Raw genomic sequence first — 26,816 nt, forward strand, 5'->3', positions numbered from 1 at the left:
TGAACTTTAAGTGGATCACAGCACTTTCTTCCAAAACTGTGGTTGTACTTCAGAATATATTTCTTCTCATGATATTCACACACTGATGTTACAGAAGACCTCACTTGAAATTTAAACAAAGTTTGTCCAACTTCATCAAAGTCATTGACATTTTTCAAGTTTTTTGAAACTGAACTGTAAACTGTTTTGTGACACACTTCACTTGCTATCTGTCCAACAGAGCACTGTTCATACATGTTATTGCATTCCAGTTAATCTCTCAAAATTAATTACAAATTATACACAGAACAAAGCACATAACACATTCTACACTCTTGATGAAGTATGTACATCCACTCTTCTTCATTGACAATAAACCTAAAGGTAAGTGGGCATTTTTATGACCAACAAAAGCGAAAGCTCCTATTGTTCAATTTTGCATTATTAAAAATAAATAAAGTAATTGAATATTGGTTGATAGTGTTAACTAAATATATGTCACAATTAAATTTTATTACAATGGTGAAGAAGACACTGAAAAAATGTATGATGAAATAAAAGAAATTATTCAGATAGTGAAGGGAGATGAAAATTTAATAGTCATGGGTGACTGGAATTCGGTAGTAGAAAAAGGGAGAGAAGGAAACGTAATAGGTGAATATTGATTGGGGGTAATAAATGAAAGAGAAAGTCGCCTGGTAGAATTTTTCACAGAGCACAACTTAATCATAGCTAACACTTGGTTCAAGAATCATAAAAGAAGGTTGTATACATGGAAGAAGCCTGGAGATACTAAAAGGTATCAGATAGATTATATAATGGTAAGACAGAGATTTAGGAACCAGGTTTTAAATTGTAAGACATTTCCAGGGGCAGATGTGGACTCTGACCACAATCTATTGGTTATGAACTGTAGATTAAAACTGAAGAAACTGCAAAAAGGTGGGAATTTAAGGAGATGGGACCTGGATAAACTGAAAGAACCAGAGGTTGTACAAAGTTTCAGGGAGAGCATAAGGGAACATTTGACAGGAATTGGGGAAAGAAATACAGTAGAAGACAAATGGGTAGCTTTGAGGGATGAAATAGTGAAGGCAGCAGAGGATCAAATAGGTAAAAACACGAGGACTAGTAGAACCCTTGGGTAACAGAAAAATATTGAATTTAATTGATGAAAGGAGAAAATATAAAAATGCAGTAAATGAAGCAGGCAAAAAGGAATACAAACGTCTCAAAAATGAGATCGACAGGAAGTGCAAAATGGCTAAGCAGGGATGGCTAGAGGACATATGTAAGGATGTAGAGGTTTATCTCACTAGGGGTAAGATAGATACTGCCTACAGGAAAATTAAAGAGACCTTTGGAGAAAAGAGAACCACTCATATGACTATCAAGATCACAGATGGAAACCCAGTTCTAAGCAAAGAAGGAAAAGCAGAAAGGTGGAAGGAGTATATAGAGGGTCTATACAAGGGCGATGTACTTGAGGACAATACTATGGAAATGGAAGAGGATGTAGATGAAGACGGAATGGGAGATAAGTTACTGCGTGAAGAGTTTGACAGAGCACTGAAAGACCTGAGTCGAAACAAGGCCCCGGGAGTAGACAACATTCCATTAGAACTACTGACGGCCTTGGGAGAGCCAGTCCTGACAAAACTCTACCTTCTGGTGAGCAAGATGTATTAGACGGGCGAAATACCCTCAGACTTCAAGAAGAATATAATAATTCCAACCCCAAAGAAAGCAGGTGTTGACAGATGTGAAAATTACTGAACTATCAGTTTGATAAGCCACTGCTGCAAAATAGTAACATGAATTCTTTACAGACGAATGGAAAAACTGGTAGAAGCCGACCTCGGGGATGATCAATTTGGATTACGAAGAAATGTTGGAACACGTGAGGCAATACTGACCGTACGACTTATCTTAGAAGAAAGATTAAGGAAAGGCAAACCAACGTTTCTAGCATTTGTAGACTTAGAGAAAGCTTTTGACAATGTTGACTCTGTTTCAAATTCTGAAGGTGGCAGGGGTAAAATATAGGGAGCAAAAGGCTATTTACAATTTGTATAGAAACCAAATAACAGTTATAAGAGTTGAGGGGCATGAAAGGGAAGCAGTGGTTGGGAAGGGAGTGAGACAGGGTTGTAGCCTCTCCCCGATGTTATTCAATCTGTATATTGAGCATGCAGAGAAGGAAACAAAAGAAAAATTCGGAGTAGGTATTAAAATCCATGGAGACGAAATAAAAAGTTTGAGGTTCGCCGATGACATTGTAATTCTGTCAGAGACAGCAAAGGACTTGGAAGAGCAGTTGAACCTAATGGATGGTGTCTTGAAGGGAGGATATAAGATGAAAATCAACAACAGCAAAACCAGGATAATGGAATGTAGTCGAATTTAGTCAGGTGATGTTGAGGGTATTAGATTAGGAAATGAGACACTTAAAGTAGTAAGGAATTTTGCTATTTGGGGAGCAAAATAGCTGATGATGGTCGAAGTAGAGAGTATATAAAATGTAGACTGGCAATGGGAAGGAAAGCACTTCTAAAGAAGAGAAATTTGTTAACATCGAGTATAGATTTAAGTGTCAGGAAGTCGTTTCTGAAAGTATTTGTATGGAGTGTAGCCATGTATGGAAGTGAAACATGGACGATAAATAGTTTAGATAAGAAGAGAATAGAAGCTTTCAAAATGTGTTGCTACAGAAGAATGCTGAAGATTAGATGGGTAGATCACATAACTAATGAGGAGGTGCTGAATAGGATTGGGGAGAAGAGAAGTTTGTGGCACAACTTGACTAGAAGAAGGGATCAGTTGGTAGGACATGTTCTGAGGCATCAAGGGATCACCAATTTAGTGTTGGAGGGCAGCGTGGAGGGTAAAAATCATAGAGGGAGACCAAGAGATGAATACACCAAGCAAATTCAGAAGGATGTAGGTTGCAGTAGGTACTGGGAGATGAAGAAGCTTGCACAGGATAGAGTAGCATGTAGAGCTGCATGAAACCAGTCTCAGGACTGAAGACCACAACAACAACAACAACAAAGAAACTATAAACCATTTAAATAGGCATACCAAGATGGCGGCGTATATACAAACTGTGGTAAATTGCTCTGTAAATTTTGAGTTATTATCATCAGTAAAGTGTTGTTCATGTGACATTATAGTGGAAAAAGGTATTAGAGCATCCTCTCTAACGCATAAATGGTACCACTCAAGTTGTTTTGTGAAATTAAACTCTGATAAAATCTCGTGTGATTGTGATCAACTGTGTAACGGTCTCCAAGTAGCAACAGAAATATGCAGTGCTGGAATTGAACTAAATGTGTTACATGAGCTTTATTGTGATTTAAATGCAGCTAGAAAATATGTAGAATTTCTGGAAAATCTAAAGCAAGTATAGAGGATTCCTCAATTCCTCTTGAAAACAAAAACTGTGAATTAGAAATTGCTTACAGCAGGCCTAGGTCTAAAAAATTACAGAACAGTTTCGCCATTCTAGACAGTGCAAAAGCAAACAAGGAAGACTTTAATGATACTGATTGCCATCTAACAGACACTGCTGATATACAAAAATATAGAAACAGTGTTGCCCCAAAAGGCAGTAATGGCAGAAACATATGTCGTAGGAAATCCAAGTTAGTTGTTTACTCAGACAGTCATGGTCGCGATCTTGCAAAAATCATGCAAAACGAACAGAATCTTAAAGCTACCAGCTATGTAAAACCTGGGGCCCCTATGAACAAAGTTATAAGGAACATACAGCGTGATAACACTGCACAAGAAAATCGGGTTTTATTTATAATTGGTGGTGCATTGATGTTTATTGCAATGAACTAGATAAATAAATAAAAATAAAAGATCAGTTGAAGAGTAATGTGAATCATCTTCTCATTTTCAAAAATTCATATCTTTGTTCACAGTCAGATATCGATGTTGAAAATTTTACAGTACGTTGCTGTCTTATAGGTGTACAAACTTTGCAAAAATCATCTTTTTATATTCAGACCCACCTGAGATAACTAACCCCAAACTTTACTTTCTAAGTTTTCCTTGTTTCTGATTTGTGTGTTTGTACCTCTCTGCTTCACAGTTCCTGTTTCTAGTTTCGCTACAGTCAATGTAGCTTTACTTTTAGTATTGGCAAAATTTGTGAACCTATCGTTGGCTGATTTTTTTTTTTTTAATTTTTTTTTATTTTTTATTTTTTTTTTTTATTTATTGATTTTTTTTTTTTTGTAGTGTTGAGTACCTTCCTGTAGATCCTTTTGTAGTTTTTGTAGTAGTGCAAAAAAACTGGATCACTATTGTCCTTTTTAATGGAGTTGCAATATTTACAAGTTTGAGCACTTTTTCTAATTCCTTTAGTAATTCATTTATTGTTGGTGGGTGTTCCAATGGTAATTAATGCTTTGGGGAATGTTTCTTCAAATTTTAATTTAAACTCAGACATAAAATTTGAGAACTTGCTATTCACTTTAGTTTCTATGTATACTCCTTCCCAACTTTCATGTGCTAACTTTAAGGAAAACTCTTGCAAAGCTGATGGAGAGTAGACTCTTTTATATACATGCAGTTTTGATTCTTTTTTTACACAAGCTTTTACTTTTATAACCTGACATAGATGGTCATAGAGTCCCAGATTTTTGACAAGTACATCACAGTTTCCTCTACCTACATCTGTAGCTACATGGTCAATGATAGATGATGAATGTGTGGTTATTCTTGTTGCACAGTTGACTAGTGATGATATACCAAAACTATGTAGGATATTCATAAATGTGTTACTGGTGTCATCTGTTTTAGTTGTATTTATGTTAAAGTCCCCACACAAAAGGATATTATGTTTTAGAGTCAACGCTAGTTCTAGCCTTTGTATAAGTTTTGAAAAGAATGTCTCTAAATTACCACTGGGAGAACAATATAAAAATAATATAGTTAGTTTCTTGGACATATTTATAGCAACTGTCTCTATTGCTGACACTTCAAAGTCTATGTCTACACTTAGCATGATAATATCATTTCTGACTTTAAATTAAATGCTGTTCTTAACGTAAATACATGATCCTCCAACTTTCATTGTGTTTCTGTAATAAGAACATGCTTGGACATATGAGGGTAAATTAATATATAAGATTTCACTTTCTTGACACCAGTGCTCAGTAATACAGATAACAGTGCTGTCTAAGATTTGTAACTCGACATCCAGCTGTTGCACTTTGTTTTTTACACACTGAATATTTTGGTGGAGTACTGTTAGACATTTAATGTTACTTATCTTTGTGCCTTCTTTTTCATCACATCTGCAATTAAAAAATCCTTCAGATGGGAAGGAGATGTCCTTTTCCGTCTACTTGCTGCCCCATGTATGGTTGTTTCCATGTCTGCTGCTGCTCCTGCTATTGCTGGGATTTCTGCTGTTACTGCTGTCTGTGATGCTGCTGTTGATGGTGATGCTGTTGTTGGCATTTCTGTTCCGATTATTGTTTGTACTGCTGTTCCTGCTATTGCTGGGATTTCTGTTGTTACTGCTGTCTGTGATGCTGCTGTCGATGGTGATGCTGTTGTTGGCATTTCTGCTTCGATTAATGTTTGTACTGCTGCATTTTGTGTAACTGCTATTGGTTGTGTTTGTTATGCTGCTTTTCTTGTTGCTGGTATCATCTGTGATGAGATGGCTTCTCCGTTTTGAGTTGATACAGTAATAGGCATGATGTTGGTTTTTGTGTACATCATCTCAGCCATCTCATTTATTGTAGGACCTATGAACTTTTTCCCGTGAATATTTAAATGGATACCATGCCTGGTGAAGTGTTTCCTTTCCAAGAATTTCATATCTAGGAAGTTTGTGTTTCTGTATGCTTTGCAAATTTTGCAAAATTGCCTGTTGCCCTTAATAATTTCCTGGTTGACACATGACGTTTCTGTTAGGTCATATCTGTGTAGTATTCCAGTCACTATTACACTTTCAATTGTCACTGTATCTAGGGTTTTCCAGAGGTCACGGACGGCACTTTTTAGTTCATTGCAATAAACATCAATGAATCACCAATTATAACTAAAATCTAGACCTGCTGTAAGAACATTCTGATTCACAGATTTTGTTTTCAAGAGGATTCCTCAATACTTGCTTTAGATTTTCCAGAAATTCTACATATTTTCTAGCTGCATTTATATCATAATAAAGCTTATGTAACACATTTAGTTCACTTCCGGCACTGCATATTTCTATTGCTACTTAGGGACCATTACACAGTTGACGACAATCGCACGAGATTTTATCAGAGTTTAATTTCAAAAACAACTTGAGTGGTACCATTTATGCATTAGTGAGCATGCTCTAATACCTTTTTCCACTATAATGTCACATAAACAACACATTACTGATGATAATAACTCAAAATTTACAGAGCAATTTACCACAATTTGTATATATGCTGCCATCTTGGTATGCCTATTTAAATGGTTTATAGTTTCATTGTAATGAAATTTAATTGTGACATATATTTAGTTAACACTATCAACCAATATTCATTTACTTTATTTATTTTTAATAATGCAAAATTGAACAATAGGAGCTTTCGCTTTTGTTGGTCATAAAAATGCCCACTTACCTTTAGGTTTATTGTCAATGAAGAAGAGTGGATGTACATACTTCATCAAGAGTGTAGAATGTGTTATGTGCTTTGTTCTGTGTATAATTTGTAATTAATTTTGAGAGATTAACTGGAATGCAATAACATGTATGAACAGTACTCTGTTGGACAGATAGCAAGTGAAGTGTGTCACAAAACAGTTTACAGTTCAGTTTCAAAAAACTTGAAAAATGTCAATGACTTTGATGAAGTTGGACAAACTTTGTTTAAATTTCAAGTGAGGTCTTCTGTAACATCAGTGTGTGAATATCATGAGAAGAAATATATTCTGAAGTACAACCACAGTTTTGGAAGAAAGTGCTGTGATCCACTTAAAGTTCATAAAAAGCCTATTACTAAAGGTTTGAGGGAAATAAAACTTGAACATTTGTCCTTGTTATGTGAGAGTGAAACAGCTTCCCAAGTGAAACGTAATGTGATTCCTGGAAATTCCCTGTGCCCAAATTGTTACTCAAAAATATTTGTTGTGAATCCAGAACCAGAATCATGTAACCTTGTTAATGACATTTATATTCCTTATGAGGAAGTTGTTAGCATATTGGATTTTGCTTGTTCTAATTTAGACGTATGTCCTGCTTCGAAAGAATAAAATTAAGTAACAGAAAAAGAAAAGCATCTATTGAAAATAAGGTACAACAAATTTCAGACAAAATTAGAAAAGACTTGGAATCATGCTTTAATAATACAGATACCAAAATTATTTCTAAAGAAGAAGAATATCTACCACCAGCATCATCTGACACTGAAGATTTGAGCCTTATAGAGAAATTGAAAATTAAATGTTCAGTGACATCTAAAGAGGAAAAAGTTAAAATTTTAAGTTCACTCCCTGACTCATGGTCAAGAGGAAAAATAGTTCATGAATTCAATGTTTCTCATCGTTTGGTTAAACTAACCCGAACATTAGTGAAAGAGCAAGGCATTCTTCCAGTTTTAGGAAAGAAGAAAGGAGTAGGTATAAGTGAAGAAACAATTAAAATGATTCAGCAGTTTTTTGAAGATAATGGAAACAGTAGAATGTGCTCAGGTTGCAAAGACAGCAAAAGAGTTGTTATAAATGGAGTTAAAGTAACAAAGCAGAAACGACTAGTGCTGTCAAATTTAAATGAACTTTATGTAGCTTTCAAAAATTCTCATCCTGAATGCAAAATTGGAAGGTCAAAATTTTGTGAGCTCCGCCCTAAGTGGTGTATTTTGGCTGGATCCTCGGGGACACACTCCGCATGTGTTTGTTTATATCATCAAAATGTCAAACTGATGATTGTAGGTGCAAAACTCAGTGATCTAAGCAAAATTAATATAAATGTTAATTTCAGTGATGTTTCCACTTTTTGTATATAATTCAGTACCTTACTTCCATAATAATTGATTATATCCCACCAATACCACATATGAATAGGCAACTGCCATAAGATCAGTTTTAGAGTAACGTGAATCATCTCCTCATTTTCGAAAATTCATATCTTTGTTCACAGTCAGATATCAATGTTGAAATGTTTACAGAACGTTGCTGTCATATAGGTGTACAAGCTTTGCAAAAATCATATTTTTATGTTGAAGCCCACCTGAGATAACTAACCCCAAACTTAACAAAAAATGAAAATTTCCACATTTCAGAAATTAAGGAAACATTTGTTAGTGTTCTTGCTCTATATGAGGCTAGTAGTGTATGATATCTAACTATAGGAAAAAAATAGACTGTCATAAATCACACCTTGTTTATTATTTTTGGGCCTAAAAAGTGGATTTTTGAAAATTTGGATACCAAACTTTGGAGGTCATTTTGACAGGTTATTTTTGAATTTAGGGTATTTTGTTTAATAGACAATGTTGCAGAACCACTTTTCTAAAACAAACATGTCAACTGCAATGTTGTAAATTAACACAGTGCAGATATATATTGTCTCTAAACTGAATCATCATCATACAAACAAAAATGGCTACCATTCAGTAAAGGTGAAAGGTAAAATTTTTTAAATAACATTTTTGAACTTCTCAATTATAGGCTAATCACACATAAAGAAATTAAAATATTTAAAAATGGTCAAGGAACCAACTTAATTTTTATTGGTCCACCCTGTAGCAATATCCTATGATGAAAACATGAGGGGGAAATAATTATCTGATAAATAATTACAAAAGAAAAACAGAAACTACAACAATCATTAGGGTAATTAGGGCGATGCAAAACTTTTTTAAGCACTTGATCATAAAGTTTTTGAAATGACTACTGCCTGCCATCTTGGCTGTCATTTGTTGGATTAAAATGTCCTTTTATTTTGGTTTCTCCATTAGTACACAGTTTTGGGTGTTAAATTAAACAACATGACATCAAGTGTTTCCTGAGCAGCAATGACATGACATAATATAACACAACACTTACAAGTGTAAAAACATGCTGGCAACTAGTGACAACCGGTGCAACAGGTATTTGTCATTCAGGAAATTTGATTTGGCTCTGTACCCTATTACAACTAAAAATATCATGAAATAACTGTCACTAAGTACGCTTTCCAGAAAAAAAAATTTGAGTAAGAAGACTATGATTCCAATTTGGAAGCCATTCGAATCAACAACCTTATACAGAACAAAGAATAAAAGACAGAAGGAAAATGTTTAGAAGTTGGCAGAAGATGACAGATTGAACTATTGGACATGGGAATTCTATTTCACTATGGAGAAAGTATAAAACATAAATGTGCCAAAAGAAGAAGAAGTGAACCACACAAAAAGAAAAAAAGAAGAAGAAGAAGAAGAAGAAGAAGGTGTGGGACAGAATGACAATCAGGTAGTTGGAATTTTAACGAAATCTGAATATGAATGGTTGGAAATTTCGTTAAAGAAGGATAATAAATTTTATTCTTTTGCTTTTAAGTTAATTTTCTTTCGTGCGAACTTTGTTGTAGAACCACTCTCTTATTTTCGTGTGGTAGTAAAAATTTTTACTTTCTTACTAATTACGTACATTTAAAGAAAAAATAATATTTACGTGAACTCATATGAACTGGTTAAGAATATTAGGTTGAGAATTGAGTCCTTTAAATCTTTCGGCCTTGGCATACACTTTCCAGATGCAGTGGTTTTTTTTTTTTTTTTTTATATTTTTACTGAATTTTATCCCGGCACTAGCCATAGAACACAAGATTACCTCTATTAGCAGAAAATGTTTTAATTATTGCCAAGCCGACATTTATCACTGATCAAACCAACTTCACTATGCATTTGAGTTAATTTTAAAGAACCAAACTGTTTAAATTTCAATGTTAACAAACATTATCTATCCGCCTACGAATGCACAAACGTATAATTAATTCAAATTTTATCAGCCACAGGATCACTGAAAAAGAAGAACAATTTCTTAATTCACTATTGATTTTTATGCATCTGTTCCCGATTTACGGGTTTGATAATTTTTTTTAAATGTGCCGCCGTTGGTCGCGGCACAACCCAGCAACACCGCTAAAAAAATGCTGAAAAATTCTTAAAGAAATTTTATAGATGACGTGGGCAAGCTAATTTACATAAATAATTCACACATTTGATAAATTCTGATATATTTAGATCAAACAGTAGTACAACTCACATTAATTCGTAACGCATCGTCTAATGGCGGCTAAGTCCAGACAGAGACAAAAGAAGTCTACTACATTCATAAAAAACTCTTTCACAGTGTCCTACCGCAATGACTTCTGAACAGAGAAGACCAAAGAATACATAATGCATTGTGCTTAAATAGTATTGCTGACTATTAACATTTCTTTGCAAATTGACGATATTATTTTCTTCTGGCAACATTTTATATCTCTGCTATCGCAAATTCTGACACATTTTACAATCACATAATAAATACAGAAAAATTCCTATCCTAAATACAGAGAAATATTACAACAAAAAATATAAGGAGAATAACAAATGTCTTTTACACCACATTCAGTAATATTTTTGTTCAATAATTACGATATATACAACTTGCCCAGAGCGGCGTATACGGCACAAACAAACTCCCGTTCCTTAATAACGTGAGTTTGCCAGGGAACGTTACAGAATGAACTGAAAAGGATTAGATTCATGAAGAGTTACTGTTGTAGGAAAGCTTATCTGGAGGTTACTGAACTATACTCAGAAATGGTGTGTAGTTGTAGACAAGTGAGTTGCTTGGACAAATACAGAAATTTAGGTGGTAAATTTAACATGATGATAGTCCCAATAGCTCAAAAGATTTTTGAAAACAACATGAGATAATATGACATAATTATTTTGTTGTTGTTGTTGTGGTCTTCAGTCCTGAGACTGGTTTCATGCAGCTCTCCAGGCTACCCTATCCTGTGCAAGCTTCTTCATCTCCCAGTACTTACTGCAAGCTACATCCTTCTGAATCTGCTTAGTGTATTCATCTCTTGGTCTCCCTCTACACTTTTTACCCTCCTTGCTGCCCTTCAATGCCAAATTTGTGATCCCTTGATGCCTCAGAACATGTCCTACCAACCGGTTCCTTCTTCTTGTCAAGTTGTGCCACAAACTCCTCTTCTCCCCAATTCTATTCAGTACCTCCTCATTAGTTATGTGATCTACCCATCTAATCTTCAGCATTCTTCTGTAGCACCACATTTCGAAAGCTTCTATTCTCTTCTTGTCCAAACTATTTATCGTCCATGTTTCACTTGCATACATGGCTACACTCCAAACAAATACTTTCAGAAACGGCTTTCTGACACTTAAATCTATACTCGATGTTAATAAATTTCTCTTCTTCAGAAACACTTTCCGTGCCATTGCCAGTCTACATTTTATACCTTCTCTACTTCGACCATAATCAGTTATATTGCTCCCCAAATAGCAAAACTCCTTTACTACTCTAAGTGTCTCATTTCCTAATCTAATTCCCTCAGCATCACCCGACTTAATTCGACTACATTCCATTATCCTCATTTTACTTTTGTTGATGTTCATCTTATATCTTCCTTTCAAGACACTATCCATTGCGTTCAACTGATCTTCCAAGTCCTTTGTTGTGTCTGACAATTACAATGTCATTGGCGAACCTCAAATTTTTTATTTCTTCTTCGTGGATTTTAATACCTACTCTGAATTTTTCTTTTGTTTCCCTTTACTGCATCCTCAATACACAGATTGAATAACATCGGGGAGAGGCTACAAACCTGTCTCACTCGCTTCCCATTCACTGCTTCCCTTTCATGCCCCTCGACTCATATGACTGCCACCTGGTTTCTGTACAAATTGTAAATAGCTTTTTGCTCCCTGTATTTTACCCCTGCCACCTTTAGAATTTGAAAGAGAGTATTCCAGTTAACATTGTCAAAAGCTTTCTTTAAGTCTACAAATGCTAGAAAAGTAGGTTTGCCTTTCCTTAATCTTTCTTCTAAGATAATTACTTAATTAGGGAGATAAAAAATCTACTCACCAGGCAGCAGCAGAACGCACACATAAAAGACAGTTGTAACTGACAACCATTCAGATCCAGTGTCTCCTTCTTCAGGCAGAAGGGTTGAAGGGGAAGGAAGAGGGTTGAAGGAAAAGCACTGGAGAGGTGTAGGAAAATGGGTAGATTTCAGGAAAGTCACCCAGAACCACAGGTCAGGGGAGACTTACCGTAAGGGATGAGAAGGAAAGACTGATTGTTTGGAATTCCTTCGGACAAAATTTGAAAACCTGAGAGCTTAAAGGTGGGAGAGAGGGTAATATGCAGACAGAGACTACTGCTTAAACTCCATGCCTGAGTTAATAAGAGTGAAAAGCTAAGTGCATTGTACGTAACGGAGGAGGGAGGGGTTCAGTTAAAAACAGATGGGTAAGACAGCGAAAGATGTAGAAAACTAAAACAGAGTGAAGCAACAAGTGGTTACAGTGAAGAAGGAGAAATGCTGAGATGGACGAAATTAATGTAAATTAAGGCCAGGTGGGCGTCAAGAACCAAGGAAATGTAATGCTAGTTGCCACATGCATAGTTCTGAGAAACTGGTATCTGGGGCAGGAATCCAAATGGTGCGTGTCGTGAAACAGGCGCCAAGATCTTTCTGGGTGACTTTCCCGTAATCTGCCCCTTTTCTTAGACCTCTCCAGTACTTTTCCTCAACCCCTCTTCTTTCCCCTTCAACTCTTCTGCCTGAAGAAGGAGCCACTGTCTCTGAAAGCTTGCCAATTACTATTGTCTTTTATGTGTGCGTTCTGTCGCTGCTCGGTGAGTAGATTTTCTATCTATCTAATTAAATAATTTTGTAAATGAGAGATTAATATGGGTTTATAAAATACTTATACATGGGTTGTCTGCAGTTCAAAGTAATAAAGAAAAAGGAGTATATAGGTTAGTGGGATATTGAAACTATGTGGTACAATGAGGTGAAATGGGCATTTTCTCAGTAATGGAACAAGCAAATGTTTTGAGGTTACATCAGTCAAAGAGAGCTGAAATGTTATGAAGAAAGAAATGTTTAATGTGGTTTAAGACAACCTAGCTACAGTGAAAGTAAAGTGTAGGTGAAAAATCATAGACAAAACTTGGAATGGAAATAAAAGTATGCAAATAATAAGACAGGAAGGGAGTAACCAAGATAGTTTGGAAAAGAAATTAACAAAAAGACTAAATTTGTCTGACTAAGGGAGAAATGCATGTAGAATGAGAAAATGATGGTCTTGGGAGAAACTGACTGCATAGTGGAAAATTAAATGTTGCTCTGGGCAAGTAAAAGGGGAAGATGTTAACCAGGAGCACCAGATCAGAAACATCATAAAACTAACAGGGAAGACAGATAACATGAATACATTCATGGGATGAGATTAGATGTGACAGAGCGGTGAATCATCATTGTTCATCCAAGAAGCAGGAGGCACCTAATTACATCTCTTGTTATTAAAGTCAGTGGCATTTATAAGAATTTGGAAGTTATTTCATACAGTGTCAAAAAATATCCAACAAGATAATTGTAATCCGCTACTTAGTATGAATCAGTTTCATTAAACATAGTTTGCAGAGTTTGTGGAATGTTTTTGAAAAAATTTTATAATTTTTTTTTCTGCATACCATCCTCATGACAAGTGCATTCGTGCAAAGCTGTAGAAGCATGTGTGGGACTGAGGGAAAGACAAATGCCCCCTACAGAAAAAGTAAAGAAACCTTGGATGAAAAAAGAATCCCATACAAGTAGTATCAGGAGCCCAGATGGGATTCCAGTACAAAGCAAGGAAGGAAAGTCTGGAAGTTGAAAGAAATAAATGGAAGGGTTATACAAAGGAAACAAACATGAAGACAGTTTTGTAGAAAGGGAAAAGGAAGTAGAGGAAGATTTGGTTTGAGATATGATACTGTGAGAAGATATACTTACAAAAATTATCAATTTTTGAAAATATAACATACTTGGATAGATAAAAAAGACTACTCACCAAATGGTAGCAGCAGAAAACACGTTAGAGGAATGTGCAAGCTTAGAGCCAGTGGCTCCTTCTGGCAGAAGGGTTTGAGGGGAAGGAAGAGGCTTTCTTTCCTTCTCATCCAATATGGTAAGTCTCCCCTCACCCAGGATTCTGTGCGAATTTCCCAAGCTCTCCCCATTTCCTAAATGTGCTAGTTCTTTTCTTGCATCCCACTTCCTTCCCCTTCAACCTTTCTGCCGGCAGGAGGAGCCTCTGGCTATGAAAGCTGGTACATTTCTTTAACCTTATGTGTGTTTTCCCCTGTTGCTGCTTGTTGAGTAGATATTTTTATCTATCCAGTTAAACTGTATTTTCAAAAACTGATTATTTTTGGTGATATATTAGCTTTGGTGTGACTATCGTTCATTCTTGTGTAAACTCGTTGTCAGTGTTTGTTTTTGTCTCTCTTGTTCAAACTATCATCTTTTTTGACCTTATGTGCTGATTTCCTTGCTCCTAGATGGGCTCATTATTATTCACGAATTTGCATATTACTCTTTGTTTACAGTTCACTAAACGCAGGGCCTTTTCCTGATCATCTTTTGCCACTTATTTGCAAATTTGACAGCACTTTTCTTTCCTATCCATCACATATCATGCTTCTGCATGATTCTTTCTCATTTCTGTGCATTTTCTTGTATTTGTTTTTTTATGAGCCACACTGATCAACTGTTACTGTGGTCTCTTGTATTATTTTGTTTCCCAAACACAGTAGATTCCTCTTTCTGTTTGCCCTATTTTTAAGCGTTTGTCTGTTTTCACATCTTTTCCACAAATTTTCCCAATTACTGTTTATTGTTGTAAGTCTTTTGTATCATAATTTTGTTGCCTCATACAGTCTACTTTTCTGGTGAGAATTTCCTGCCCACTCATGACTTCTTGTTAACCATGGTCGGTTCTTATGATTTTCATCTGAGTTTTTCCTTGCTTGTCTTCCGTTTTTATGTCATTTTCCCCCTCACCTTCTTTTTTGCCAATCCCACCATCTCTAATACCACTAACCTCCTCTCTTTCCAGAGTCTTTACTGTTCATCCCGTCTGGTCAGTCTCGTGTGACTCAGTGTTATATGTGGAGATAATGTTCCTGTAGGGGGTGAAGCATCCACAGACTTCAAAAAGAATGTAATAACTTCTATTTCAAAAAAGGGGGATGCTGGGAAATGTATGTATTAATGAACTTCCAGTTTAATAAGTCTTGGTTGCAAAATACTGTTTGCAGGAAACGAGAAACTTTTATAAAGCAGCCCTTGGGAAGATCAATGTGGATATCGGATAAATGTAGGAACATGAACGGAATTTTGACCACATGACTTATTGCAGAAGATGGATAGAAGAAAAGCAAATTTACAGTTATAGGATTTGTAGATTGTGAGAATGAAATGTTGTAGGTGGCAAGGATAAATACAGTGAGCAAAAGATATGTGCAACTTGCACAGAAGCCATACTGGTGGTATAAGTGTCAAAGGACATGTAAGGGAAACTACTAGTTGAGAAAAGGCTGCAGTAGGATTGCAGCATCTGCCTGCTGTTATTCAGCATGTTCACTGAGAAAGCTGCGAAGGAAACCAAGAAGAAGTTTGTAAAGGGAATTAAAGCTCAGCAAGAAGAAATAAAAGCTTTGAGATTTGCCAATGACATTGTAATTATATCAGAGACAGTAAAGAACTTGGAAGTACAGCTGAAGAGAATGGATAGTGTTTGCAAAAGAGGTTATATGGTGGAAAGTATTCAGATAGCATCAGACAAAGCTAAGAGATTTAGATTAGAAAATGAGACACTAAAATTAGTAGATGAGTCTTATTGTTTTGAGCAATAACATAAGGGATGACAGCCTAAGTAGAGAGGAAATAAAATGCAGACTGGTAATAGCAAGAGAAACATTTCTGAAAAAGATAAATTTGTATTGACATCAACTATAAAATTAAATGTTCAAAGTCTTTTGTGATAATATTTGTCCGATGTGTTGCCTTGTTCAGGAGTGAAATGTAGATGGTAAATGGTTCAGATAGAAACAGAACAGAAGATTTTGAAATACAATGTTACTGTAGAATGCTGAAGAGTAAGTGGGTAAATTGGATAACTAAAGAAAAGTTACTCAATTGATTTGGGGAGACAAGAAATTTAAAGCACAATTTGGTGAAATGAAGAGCTCTGTTGTTGGGGTGCATTCTGAGGCATTAAGGGATCATCAGTTTAATAATGAGGTGTAGTGGAGATGGGGGGGGGGGGGGGGGTGGACTATTCTAGAGAGAAATCAAGATGTGACTACACTAAGCAGATTAAATAGGATGTAGGTTACAATAGTTATGCAGAAATGATGGTCACTGGGACAGGGCAGACCAATGTGAAAAGCCAAGCTTTGAACTGAAGACCACAACAACATACAGTGCAACGAACATTTGATAGTATGTTGTTCCTAATTACTCTTGACTGTTTGTTTCACCATTGCTTCAGTTCCTAATATTACATAAGTTCACAAAGATTGTTCAACACTAGAGATGTTATGTTAGAACTTAATTTCTGCTACCATGGCAGTGCACAATTTTTTGTTTTACTACTTTCCTATGACACTCTGTATAGTGCAGTTGTGTTCCCTCATGATCTGTGAAACTGTTATGAATTCTTCTATTCCTTTTACTAACAAGACAAGTAAAAAGTGTTATCAACATTATTTATAATTCATATAACAACAGAATACCTATATTAAGACATCCAATTAATCATCTTAAAGTTCTAAGTTACATGTTCAAACAATAGAAACTCCAGGTAGTAATATCAACAGTATAGGAAAATATTAATTGCTACTTACAATAAGGAAAACACATTAAGTTGCAGACAGGAACAGTTAAAAGGCACTTACATGGAGCTTTCGGTCATAGCCTTCATCAGCAAAAGAGAAATGCCACTCTGGCCTGAGGTGCCAGAATTGGCAGCCATGTGTGCATGAGGATGCTTGCTTGTGTGTTTCTCTTTACTGATGAGGGCTTGGCCAAAAGCTTTGTGTAAGAGTCTTCTAATTGTGCCTGTCTGCAACTTAATGTGTCTTCTTTACAGTTAGTAGCAATGTGTTTTTCCCAGATTGTAGAGTACATGTTCCTTTTTTTAATCTTACTCTTAAAAGAGATTTTAGTAAATAAAAACTGCATCCTCTAGCTGTAATTTAGTACAAGTAGTCAAATTTTGTGACTGCATATCATTCGTGCTGAAAAGAACTTTATACACATCCTACAATATGTGATATGAAATGAGAGTAATTTAATTCTTTGAATGTGAGGGCCATAAGGTGAGAAGAACTGTTCATAAGGTGAGAAGAATTGTTCACAAGAATCAGAACTAGAATAAAAAATAAGTTCAATAAATAATATTGAAATCACTTTAGAACATTTATATTTTAGTGAAATAGCAGGTAGTGAAACTTGCAGTTGCCATTTAAAAACTGATTATGAAACTTACAAATATTTATGTAACATGTGACATTCTTTGACTGTGGGGATCAAAAGACAACAAGCATTGTTCACAAGTCAGTACTACAATAATAAAAAAATGAAACTTACAAGTATTTATGTTACATGCCACAGTTCATAGTAATTGATGGAAAGTAATAAAGTAGAACAGAAGTGCTATCTTGCATTCCTCATGGAAGTGTTATAGGCTATCAGCTGTTCCTCAGCTATATCACAATTTAGGAGACAACCTGCGCAGCCCTCTTAAATTGTTTTCAGATGGTGCTACCATTTACCATCTCGTAAAATCACCAGAAGATCAAAATTGCAAAATCACTTAGACATAGTATTCACATGGTGCAAAAAGCGCAGTTGAATCTGAATAAGGAAAAGTCTGAGGCCATCCACATAAGTACTAAAAGAAATGTCTTAAATTTCAGTACATGATAAATCACAGAAATCTAAAGGCTATCAGTTCAATCAAATACCTAATAATAACAACTACAAACAACTTAAACTGGAACAGTCATGTAGATAATGTGGCAGTGAAAGTCTTTTATTGGTAGAACACTTAGAAGATGCAACAGGTCTGCTAAACAGACTGCATACACTATGCTTCTTCATCCACTGCTTGAGTATTGCTGTGTGGTACAGGATCCTTACCAGATAAGATTGATGGAAGACATCAAGAAAGTTCACAACATGCAGCTCATTTTGTATTATTGAAAAACAGGGGAGAGGTGTCACAGATATATGCGAGTTGGGGTGCCATTCATTAAAATAAAGGCATTTTTTATTGTGGCACCATCTTTTTAAGAAATTTCAGTGATTAACTTTCTTCTCTGAATGTGAAAATATTTTGTTGACACTCTACTAATAGGGAGAAATTATCATTGTCGTAAAATAAAGGAAATTAGAGGTTGTATGGAAAGATTTAAGTGTTCGTTTTTCCTGCACACTGTTTGAGAATGATATGGTAGAGAAATAGAGTGAAACTTCTGCCAAGGACTTAAGTGTGAATTTCAGAGTAGTCATGTAGACATAGATTTAATATTCTCACACTTCCAATATTTAGACTACCTACAAGGATTGAAACGGACACCCAAAAGAGTGCTCATGGATGGTGCCTGTAAGTGCCCAGGAATGATTTTATTAGTTATTCTGGCACAACTTATTTGAATGCAGTAATCACCAAATGCTACTGCTGTACTATACTAATGTTTGACTACAAAGTTGGCAAATTTCTCTGATTTTTGTGAGGGTACAGTAATTTTAATTAAATCAGCTCGTAATTTAAACCATTTACAATTACTGTAATTATTTTCCTGTATACAGCCATTTAATGTTTAAGCATGCCCCATGGCATTGATTTCTTGCTCTTTTGAAGTCACTGTTAGTGGAAGTGTGATACATCCTCAGATCAAATTCATTTATAGTCATCTTCAAGATTATCTTTTGATAACATAGTTCTTAAAAAGTAAAATAAAATTTTTGGTTCCAAAAAAATAACAAAAAGCCCCATTTATTACTGAGGGGATGACTTACACAGATGTGATCCTCAATACAACCCATAAAAACTGCAAAATTATATTCATTTGAAAAAGAGGAACATGTATGTTCATTATTAGATTTGTAACATGCAACTCTGCTTCTTCTGTGATGTTCCTCCATTATTTGTGGAGCATTTAAAGGTCTGACCACGTTGCACATGTTAATACACACCTACCAGCCTGAAATATTCAGAATTTCGCTGATGTGGGGCTTAGAAGAGACAAAAAAAGGGTGTGGCTAATACATAGATGTATTTAAAAATCCTTCAGAGCCATGGAGGGACTGCAATACAGTAATGAATTTTGTTTTCAAGACATATGTGGTGGACGTGCTGACCAGAAACGTAACTGCAGTAAGTCTCCAGATGCAGGTGCACAAGGTGGTTATGCAACAAATTTTGGTGCTGGACTTGCTGGAGGTGGCAGTCGAGGAGTTGAAGGACATGTTATAGCCAGTGTCTTCAAAGCACTTGTAACACGTCTTGTAAACTCACACAAGGACCTCAAAACACAGGAAAATTTAGTGAGTATAGGAAGAAATTTGTATAATCTCATTCAGTATACATTTAAATTTTAAAACTTTTTATAGTATAAGTGTGTGTGTGTACTTTTTTGTAAGTGTTTAAGTGCCATTTTCAGCTTCTCTAGTGAAAGTATGAGAATACAGCTTTGCTTTTTATGATATATTCTTGATTAAATAAATTGCGTGCAGTGAGATGAAAACAAAAACTTGCTATTACACCAGTTCTCAAATTTCATACTTTATAAAGTATCCCCAAAGATTAAACCCGACACCCAGAAGAGTACTCATATACATGGTTGTACTCAAGATGATATACTTCTGCTTGCTTTGGTGTGTGATTTAGGATATGTGAACTGCTACAAACAGCTACTTATTGTGGGATCAACACTGTAATTATGGATCTGTTCTGTTGATTTTAGAGGGTAAGTGAAAAATATGTAAATATCTAGAACAACTTAAATTGCTTGTCTATTTTGTGCAAGTGGTGGTCACAGTTAGGTGCAGGTGGTGGCCATAGTTTGTAAATATTTAAAGAAACTCATATAAAAGTTATATATAAATTCATCACTAAGAACTGCTGATAAAATATTTCTTTGTGTACTGTCAGTTTTGATCAGAATTATCATTATCAATCATCACAACAACCTGTGTGCTACCACTTGCTGTGGTCCTCAGATACCAGCAGTGAATATAGAAATGAGTGGTGTACTAACATTACTTAATGGTTTAATGCATTTTACCCTTGACACAAGTGTTCTAATTGCTTGATTGTGGAAATGGACTTTAATTAGTGGTGGCAGGAATTCATGGAAGGCCCAAGCCCCAGGTTCAATATCACTTGTGGTTGACAATATATAGATTTGTTTCATGAAAACTTTTAAAATTTTCCTTTACATTGAAATGACACAAAAGGCCTGTTGACAGCAACCAATAATTGCAGAGTGCCAGAAGGCTTAGAATTTACATTAAAATTTTCTCATAAAAAAATTTACAGCAAGATCAAAATAAATAATCGCCGAATACCAGAAGGCTCAGAAATTGCCTTGAAATTTTTAAGTATTTCAACAAGGTCAGGATCAATACAGAGTCCCAGATGATTAAAAATATTCTCTTGAAAAAAATTTTAAAAACCCTCTACCAGAAATAGATCAAGATATTTTACAAAGTGACACCAACAACCATAGTCAGCATGGAATAGGGGTCTCAGTGAGGTCCTAATACCGGCCTGTACCCAGAACTGTATCCACTTCTGCTCCTGCCATCAAGTCGGGTGGCTGGTAAGACACACTGGAACAATTTGTTGGCCGGTCAGACAACCAGGACCTGGGTCAGCATACAATATGGCTAACTATCCCAGCCTGCAAAACTGACAACCTGATGTTAGTTTAGATCAACTTAGACAGTAACCACATTATCTCAACCGCTTCAGCTCGGAGCCCTAACTTCCTCCCAGCACTTTCCAAATGAGACTCGCACACCACGAAAATTTGACCTACCAGTAGTGGGAAGGCCGCAGTGCCACTGGACGACCAGAGGAGAAACCAAGCAGAGGAAGTCGCCCAGAAGAGACATAATCACGAGCCGACATGGCTCAGCTGTAATGTACTAGAAAGCATGTAAGACATAGTATAGTATGTCACAAAAGTAGTATATGATCTTGAAGCAGATAATGAGTGAAACTACTACATCCTTTAGAAATTGTCTTTATTAACTGTTCAAAAAGTAACTTACGTACAGGGTGATTATAATTAAAGTAAAACTTTCAAAACACTGTAGAAATAACACTACTGCTCAAAATGAAGTCAAATTGCAATGGACGATTATCGGAGAAGGGGGAAATATACAGCAGAAGAGAAGTAAATAGTTACAAAATGTAGTACTAGGTAGCACTGTAAGCATCATAATTTAATAGTGGTCAACTACAAATGACAAATGAATCATATAAATATGGCTAAGGTGTACGTTTGACATTAAAGAAACTGTACTACACAGTGCATAGGTGTACAGGTGTCATACTGTTAGTTACATAAGCCCATCCACCATGGCAAGGTCATATCACATTGGATGGGAAAATTTGGTTTTTAATTGTCCTGAGGCCAAAAAACACGTAAAAAGCACAATTCTCATTGGTTTTTAATTGTCCTGAGGTCAAAAACCACATAAAAAACATCAGTCACATCAGTTTTTAATTGTCCTGAGGCCAAAAACCGCATAAAAAGCATTAATCACATAGGTTTTTAATTGTCCTGAGGCCCAAAACTGCAAAAAAACCATCAGTCAAAATCAAATCAGATTATTAATTTCCATGTGACTGGCACAAAACATATTCAATATGCTGGCCACCATTTTCTGCAACAAGTTGAAATGAAGAAACAGCATGTTCCACAACTGATCAAAGTGTTTCTGGGGTCACATTCAGCATGTGTTCTGATGTGAGTGCCTTCAATGCAGCTAAGTTTTCAATCAGAATACCGAACACAACGTCTTTCAGATAGCCCCACAGCCAGAAGTCACATGGATTAAGATCAGGTGATCGGGACGGCCAGGTTGTATGGAAATGACAGCTGATAATACTAGCATTTCCGAAATGGCACTTCAGCAGCTGCTTAACTGGATTTGCAATGTGCAGAGGTGTGCCATGTTGAATAAAAATGATCCCATCCACACATTCATGCTGTTGGAGAGATGGAGTGACTTGGTTGCGCAAAAGACACTCATAGAACTTACCAGTGATGGTACAGGTAACAGGACCAGAAGCACCTATCATAAATGATGCCATAAACCCACAGCACATATTGACCTTTTCAGGATGAAGTGGGACTGGTTCATTTGTGTGTGGATTTTCCATTGCACATACTCCACAATTCTGTGTATTGACATATTCTGTCAAATGGAAGGGAGCTTCATCTGTCCACAAAATCTTCCACAGCCAATCATTGATCACTTCCGTGCGATCAAGAAATTATAAAGCAAAGGTCTCTCTTGCTGGCAGGTCAACAGAAAGCAACTCAAGCACATGGGTAATTTTGAATGGATGGCAAAGAAGTATGTTTCATAGGATTTTACGCACCGTGCTCACAGGTATGTCCAATATTCGGGCAATTCTCCATGCACTGTACGTTCGCACACCACCACTCGTCTCCTCCTCCATTTCTGTGGCCACTACTTCCACTGACATTGAATCAGTTCATTTCCTCTCTCTGCCAGGTTGCACACTGAAAGAACCTGTCTTTTCGAATTTCTTAATCATTTTCTGCAGACCCACAGCAGTCACAGGAACAATGCCTTTTTTCAAATACTTCAGCGTCCAGAACTTCTGCAGAGTGACGTGTGCACAGTCATTATTCTTGTAATACAGCTTTAAAAGCAGAGCATGATCCTGCATTGAGACAGTCATGGCAAACATCGCACGCGAAAGGAGGAAAAGCCATGCACCCAGTGTGTTTATACCAACTTCAGTGGGTTGTGTGCTTGATATGTGTTTTCAGTTACATATTCTGACACATACAGCTCCATCTGTTGATCAATTTCTACACTACTTTTATCCTCTGCCATACATTTTCATCCTCCTATGATACCGTATTTACTCGAATCTAAGCCGCACTTTTTTTCCAGTTTTTGTAATCCAAAAAACCGTCTGCGGCTTAGAATCGAGTGCAAAGCAAGCGGAAGTTCTGAAAAATGTTGGTAGGTGCCGCCACAACTAACTTCTGCCGTCGAGTATATGTAGCGCTACAAGGGCATGCTTTGTAGGCACAGAGATAAATACTGGCGCCAAAATCTCTGCGTCAGTAAATAAATTAAAAAAAAAAAAAGGTGGAAGACGAGCTTTTTTCTCCGCCCCGAGTTTCGACCACTGCATTTTCGTACATTATCCAACGAAGTAAATACAAATTCCGTATTGTTCATCTTCGAATGTAGCAGAATTTCAATGTACTACGAAAATCCGACTGGCAAGACTGTTTGGGATGTTTGTCAATATGGCCAACTCTACGTGTTGAAATTTTTACTACCTGTGAGAAGAGGTGGTTGCTAATAGGAACCTGACGAAATGTGAATCACATGCAGTATTCTCTTCACCATAAGAATAATATGAATGTAAACATTATGCCACGTATTCTTTCGTGTTTGCTGCTATTTCATTTAAATCCTATCTGCCTAATAAACTACGAAACTAGAGTGAGACAACAGCAAACGCGGAAGAATATACGTATCGTGTCATGTTTACATTCGTATTTTTCTTATGCCTAATAGTGATACAGTCAGAAATTAAGCACGGCAACTGATTAGATTTTTAAATCTAAGATGACTAATTTATATGCAGAATTTGACGTACTAGAGAAGCGGCCGCAAAGATTTTCAAACGGAGAAAAATTTTCGCCTAACTCTCGTTCAGAACATATTCTATCATATGCAGTCTATTATTTGTTTCTTGTTGATCATTATCAAAGAAAGCAGTGTAAGTAACAACAAATACCAGTCTCTTGCCATTGTTTCGCTAGTGAGACGATTCCTCTCTTTTCTTTTTTTTTTAATTGTAAGCGGCGGTAGCGCGCACAAAAGCAAGCCATGCCGCGCGCGGCGACAGGCCGTAAACACGCACTATCAGAATGAGACAAACAATGCATGATAATGCATTTTCAGCTCAGAGTGACGTTAACACATATAACAAAGAAAACGGCACTTATCAGATCAAAGCAAAATAAGCAATCGATTCAAACCAGACGAAGCACGTGAAAAGGAAGGGTACCCGTATAAATACGGACGGAGCGCCTGACGTATAGCAATGGCTACCTGGTAAAACTTAACTGTTAAGCTTACGACTCGAACCAAACTCCTGTAGCTGTATCGTCATTCATTCGACCTAAATTGTGTCTCGTATTACAATGGACCAACTTTGTTTTGATTTGGAGGTGCAGCCTAAAACTTTTCTCTCCCCTTGAATTTAGAGTCTCAAATTTCATGTGCGGCTTAGATTCGGGAAAATTTTTTTCCTCGATTTCGAGTCTCATTTTTCGGGTGCGGCTTAGATTCGAGTGCGTCTTAGATTCGAGTAAATACGGTAATATTCCATTGCAGTTTGACATCATTCGGACCAATGGTGTTATTTCTACAGTGTTTTGAAAGTTTAACTTTAATTATAATCACCCTGTTTGTACAACTGAAAAATAAGGAACTTGCAAATGAAATTAACCATTATTCATCAGTACAGTCATGAACAGTTGAACTGGAAACGCTTATCTGGGAGTATATAGCACCCTCTTTCTCCCAGTGAGAGTGGTGATACATCATGACATGAACTACATGAGACATTGAAACCATTAGCATACATCTTAATCCATGACTCCTCAACCACTGCCCACATGATACTGAGATTGGTTGGACTGGGTCCAAGACATTCAAATCTTGGTTGATTTTGTCCCAGATGTAGTCAACGGGATTGAGGACATGTGTTCTTGGATGGGAATGGGGAAAAGGAGGGACCACAAACTCCATCATACCCATGGATTGTTCCTCAGACAATTTTGGCCCAGTATGGAGATTGTGGGGTGGAGCATTGCCTTGCCTAAAGGTATAGGTTGCCAGCAGGGTGCTATTGGTGGACAAACAGCTGTAAATGAATAGCCAGGTCTGTGGGTGCCTGTGTCTTTCATCAGTGAGAGACATGGAGCACTGGCCTCATATCATCCCATTCTGCATCTAATGATGCCTCCACAACTTGCATGGATAGTGGCCTGTTGGTCACTGGGGTGCATTACATGTGGTTTATAATGCACTTTTACCATGTTATTGACATGTGCCAAAATGTACAGTGACTCGTGTGCCAAAATGTACCATGACTCACCAGTTAAAGAGACCTTTTTCACAATTTCAGGCAGTCAGTGGCAGTGTTTCTGTACTACTTACTTCATGACACGCAATGAGCAGACACTTGGGCATGTGGTGATTTCTGTGCCTAAAAAGCCAGGAGGTAGTTTGAGATAGTATGGTTGCCCACCAGTTGTTGTCTTGATAGTTATTTGCCTCTCTGTTGACCATTTACCTACTATTCCACTCTGATAGTGGAATGTGATCACTGTTATAACTCATTATTGTCCACATCATTTGACTAAGTGGTAGTTTTCTCTGAATTTGAGTACTCATCATACAGCTTTGATGTGGGAACTTGTGAACAGCTTGGTAGATTCACAATGTGAAGAAAGATAGACCTCATTAGGCAGGCACTCACAATCAAGCCACAATCATATAGGCTGTTTTTGTACAACTTGTCCATCTTATGCGTGATTTTGACATTTATGTCAGTTGAAGACTAAACACTCTTGTTTCTAGATCTTGAAAAAGCGTTTAATAGTGTCCAATGAAAACCACATGACCGAGCCTAAGAAAGAAACATACACCCACAATGATAATTCAGAAAGTTAAATTGCTTTATGTGAGCTGCTGTAATTTTGTACAGATAGGAAACTCAAGTCTGATGGTTCCAGACAACTGAAGGAGCTGAAGAAGGCAGTTCCCTTTGACCATTACTTTTATCACTGTCATTGATGAACTCTTGAAAGAAGTGAAGCAGAACAACAATAAGACCATCAACGCATTTGCATTTGCAAGTGATGCAGTAATTTGGGTAATACAGAGAGGCTGGTCACCTGAAATGACCATCTATTATCTGTTCACAACAAGAAGAATGGGTTCTGAGGGGAAGTGCAAGGAGAGGATGAAGCAAGCTCCGCCCACCGAATTTCAATACGTAGACTGCTGAGAGTTGAGGAACATGCAGGGAGAACAAGCCAAGACTGGGTAACACAGTGCTGGCAACATACTTACTGTTCAAATAAATTTATGCTCCAAGAGGTGCTGACAGTGCCATCTGTTGTCCGTCGTAACAGCTGCTATCTATTGCCATGGCCATAGCAATGTCAAAAGTAAAAACAGAGAAAGAGACAAGGCGGAACAAATGCTTAAAAGGTTCATGATATCATAATTGATAGTATCATGTAAAGTGATGGTGCTTGCTGCTACTAATTCCGTATCTGTTTTCATAGACATTTCGAAATTAAAAGAACCAAAAGTATAAGGTACAATGTAGAAATAAGAAAGAGTGATAAAAATTTTGAACATTTATTGGCATATGCAACACATAATTATAAAATTAAAATAACTTAAAACATATAATAATTAAAAAAATACATGAGCCACTGAAATGTGTTATTGCATTCCTCATCTGTGCAAG

General features: G+C 36.5%; 1 protein-coding gene across 1 annotated transcript in view; it reads left to right on the forward strand.

The window, feature by feature from the left end:
- The window catches only part of LOC126092046 (protein unc-80 homolog), a 1,190,994-nt gene that overhangs the window by 606,085 nt on the left and 558,093 nt on the right, over positions 1–26,816 (forward strand). Inside the window, exon 22 of the mRNA XM_049907452.1 lies at positions 19,377–19,585. Within this exon, the coding sequence (XP_049763409.1) occupies positions 19,377–19,585 (209 nt within the window). The remainder of the gene's footprint in view (positions 1–19,376; positions 19,586–26,816) is intronic.

The sequence above is a fragment of the Schistocerca cancellata genome, chromosome 7 (assembly GCF_023864275.1).
Source record: "Schistocerca cancellata isolate TAMUIC-IGC-003103 chromosome 7, iqSchCanc2.1, whole genome shotgun sequence".
NCBI lineage: Eukaryota > Metazoa > Arthropoda > Insecta > Orthoptera > Acrididae > Schistocerca > Schistocerca cancellata.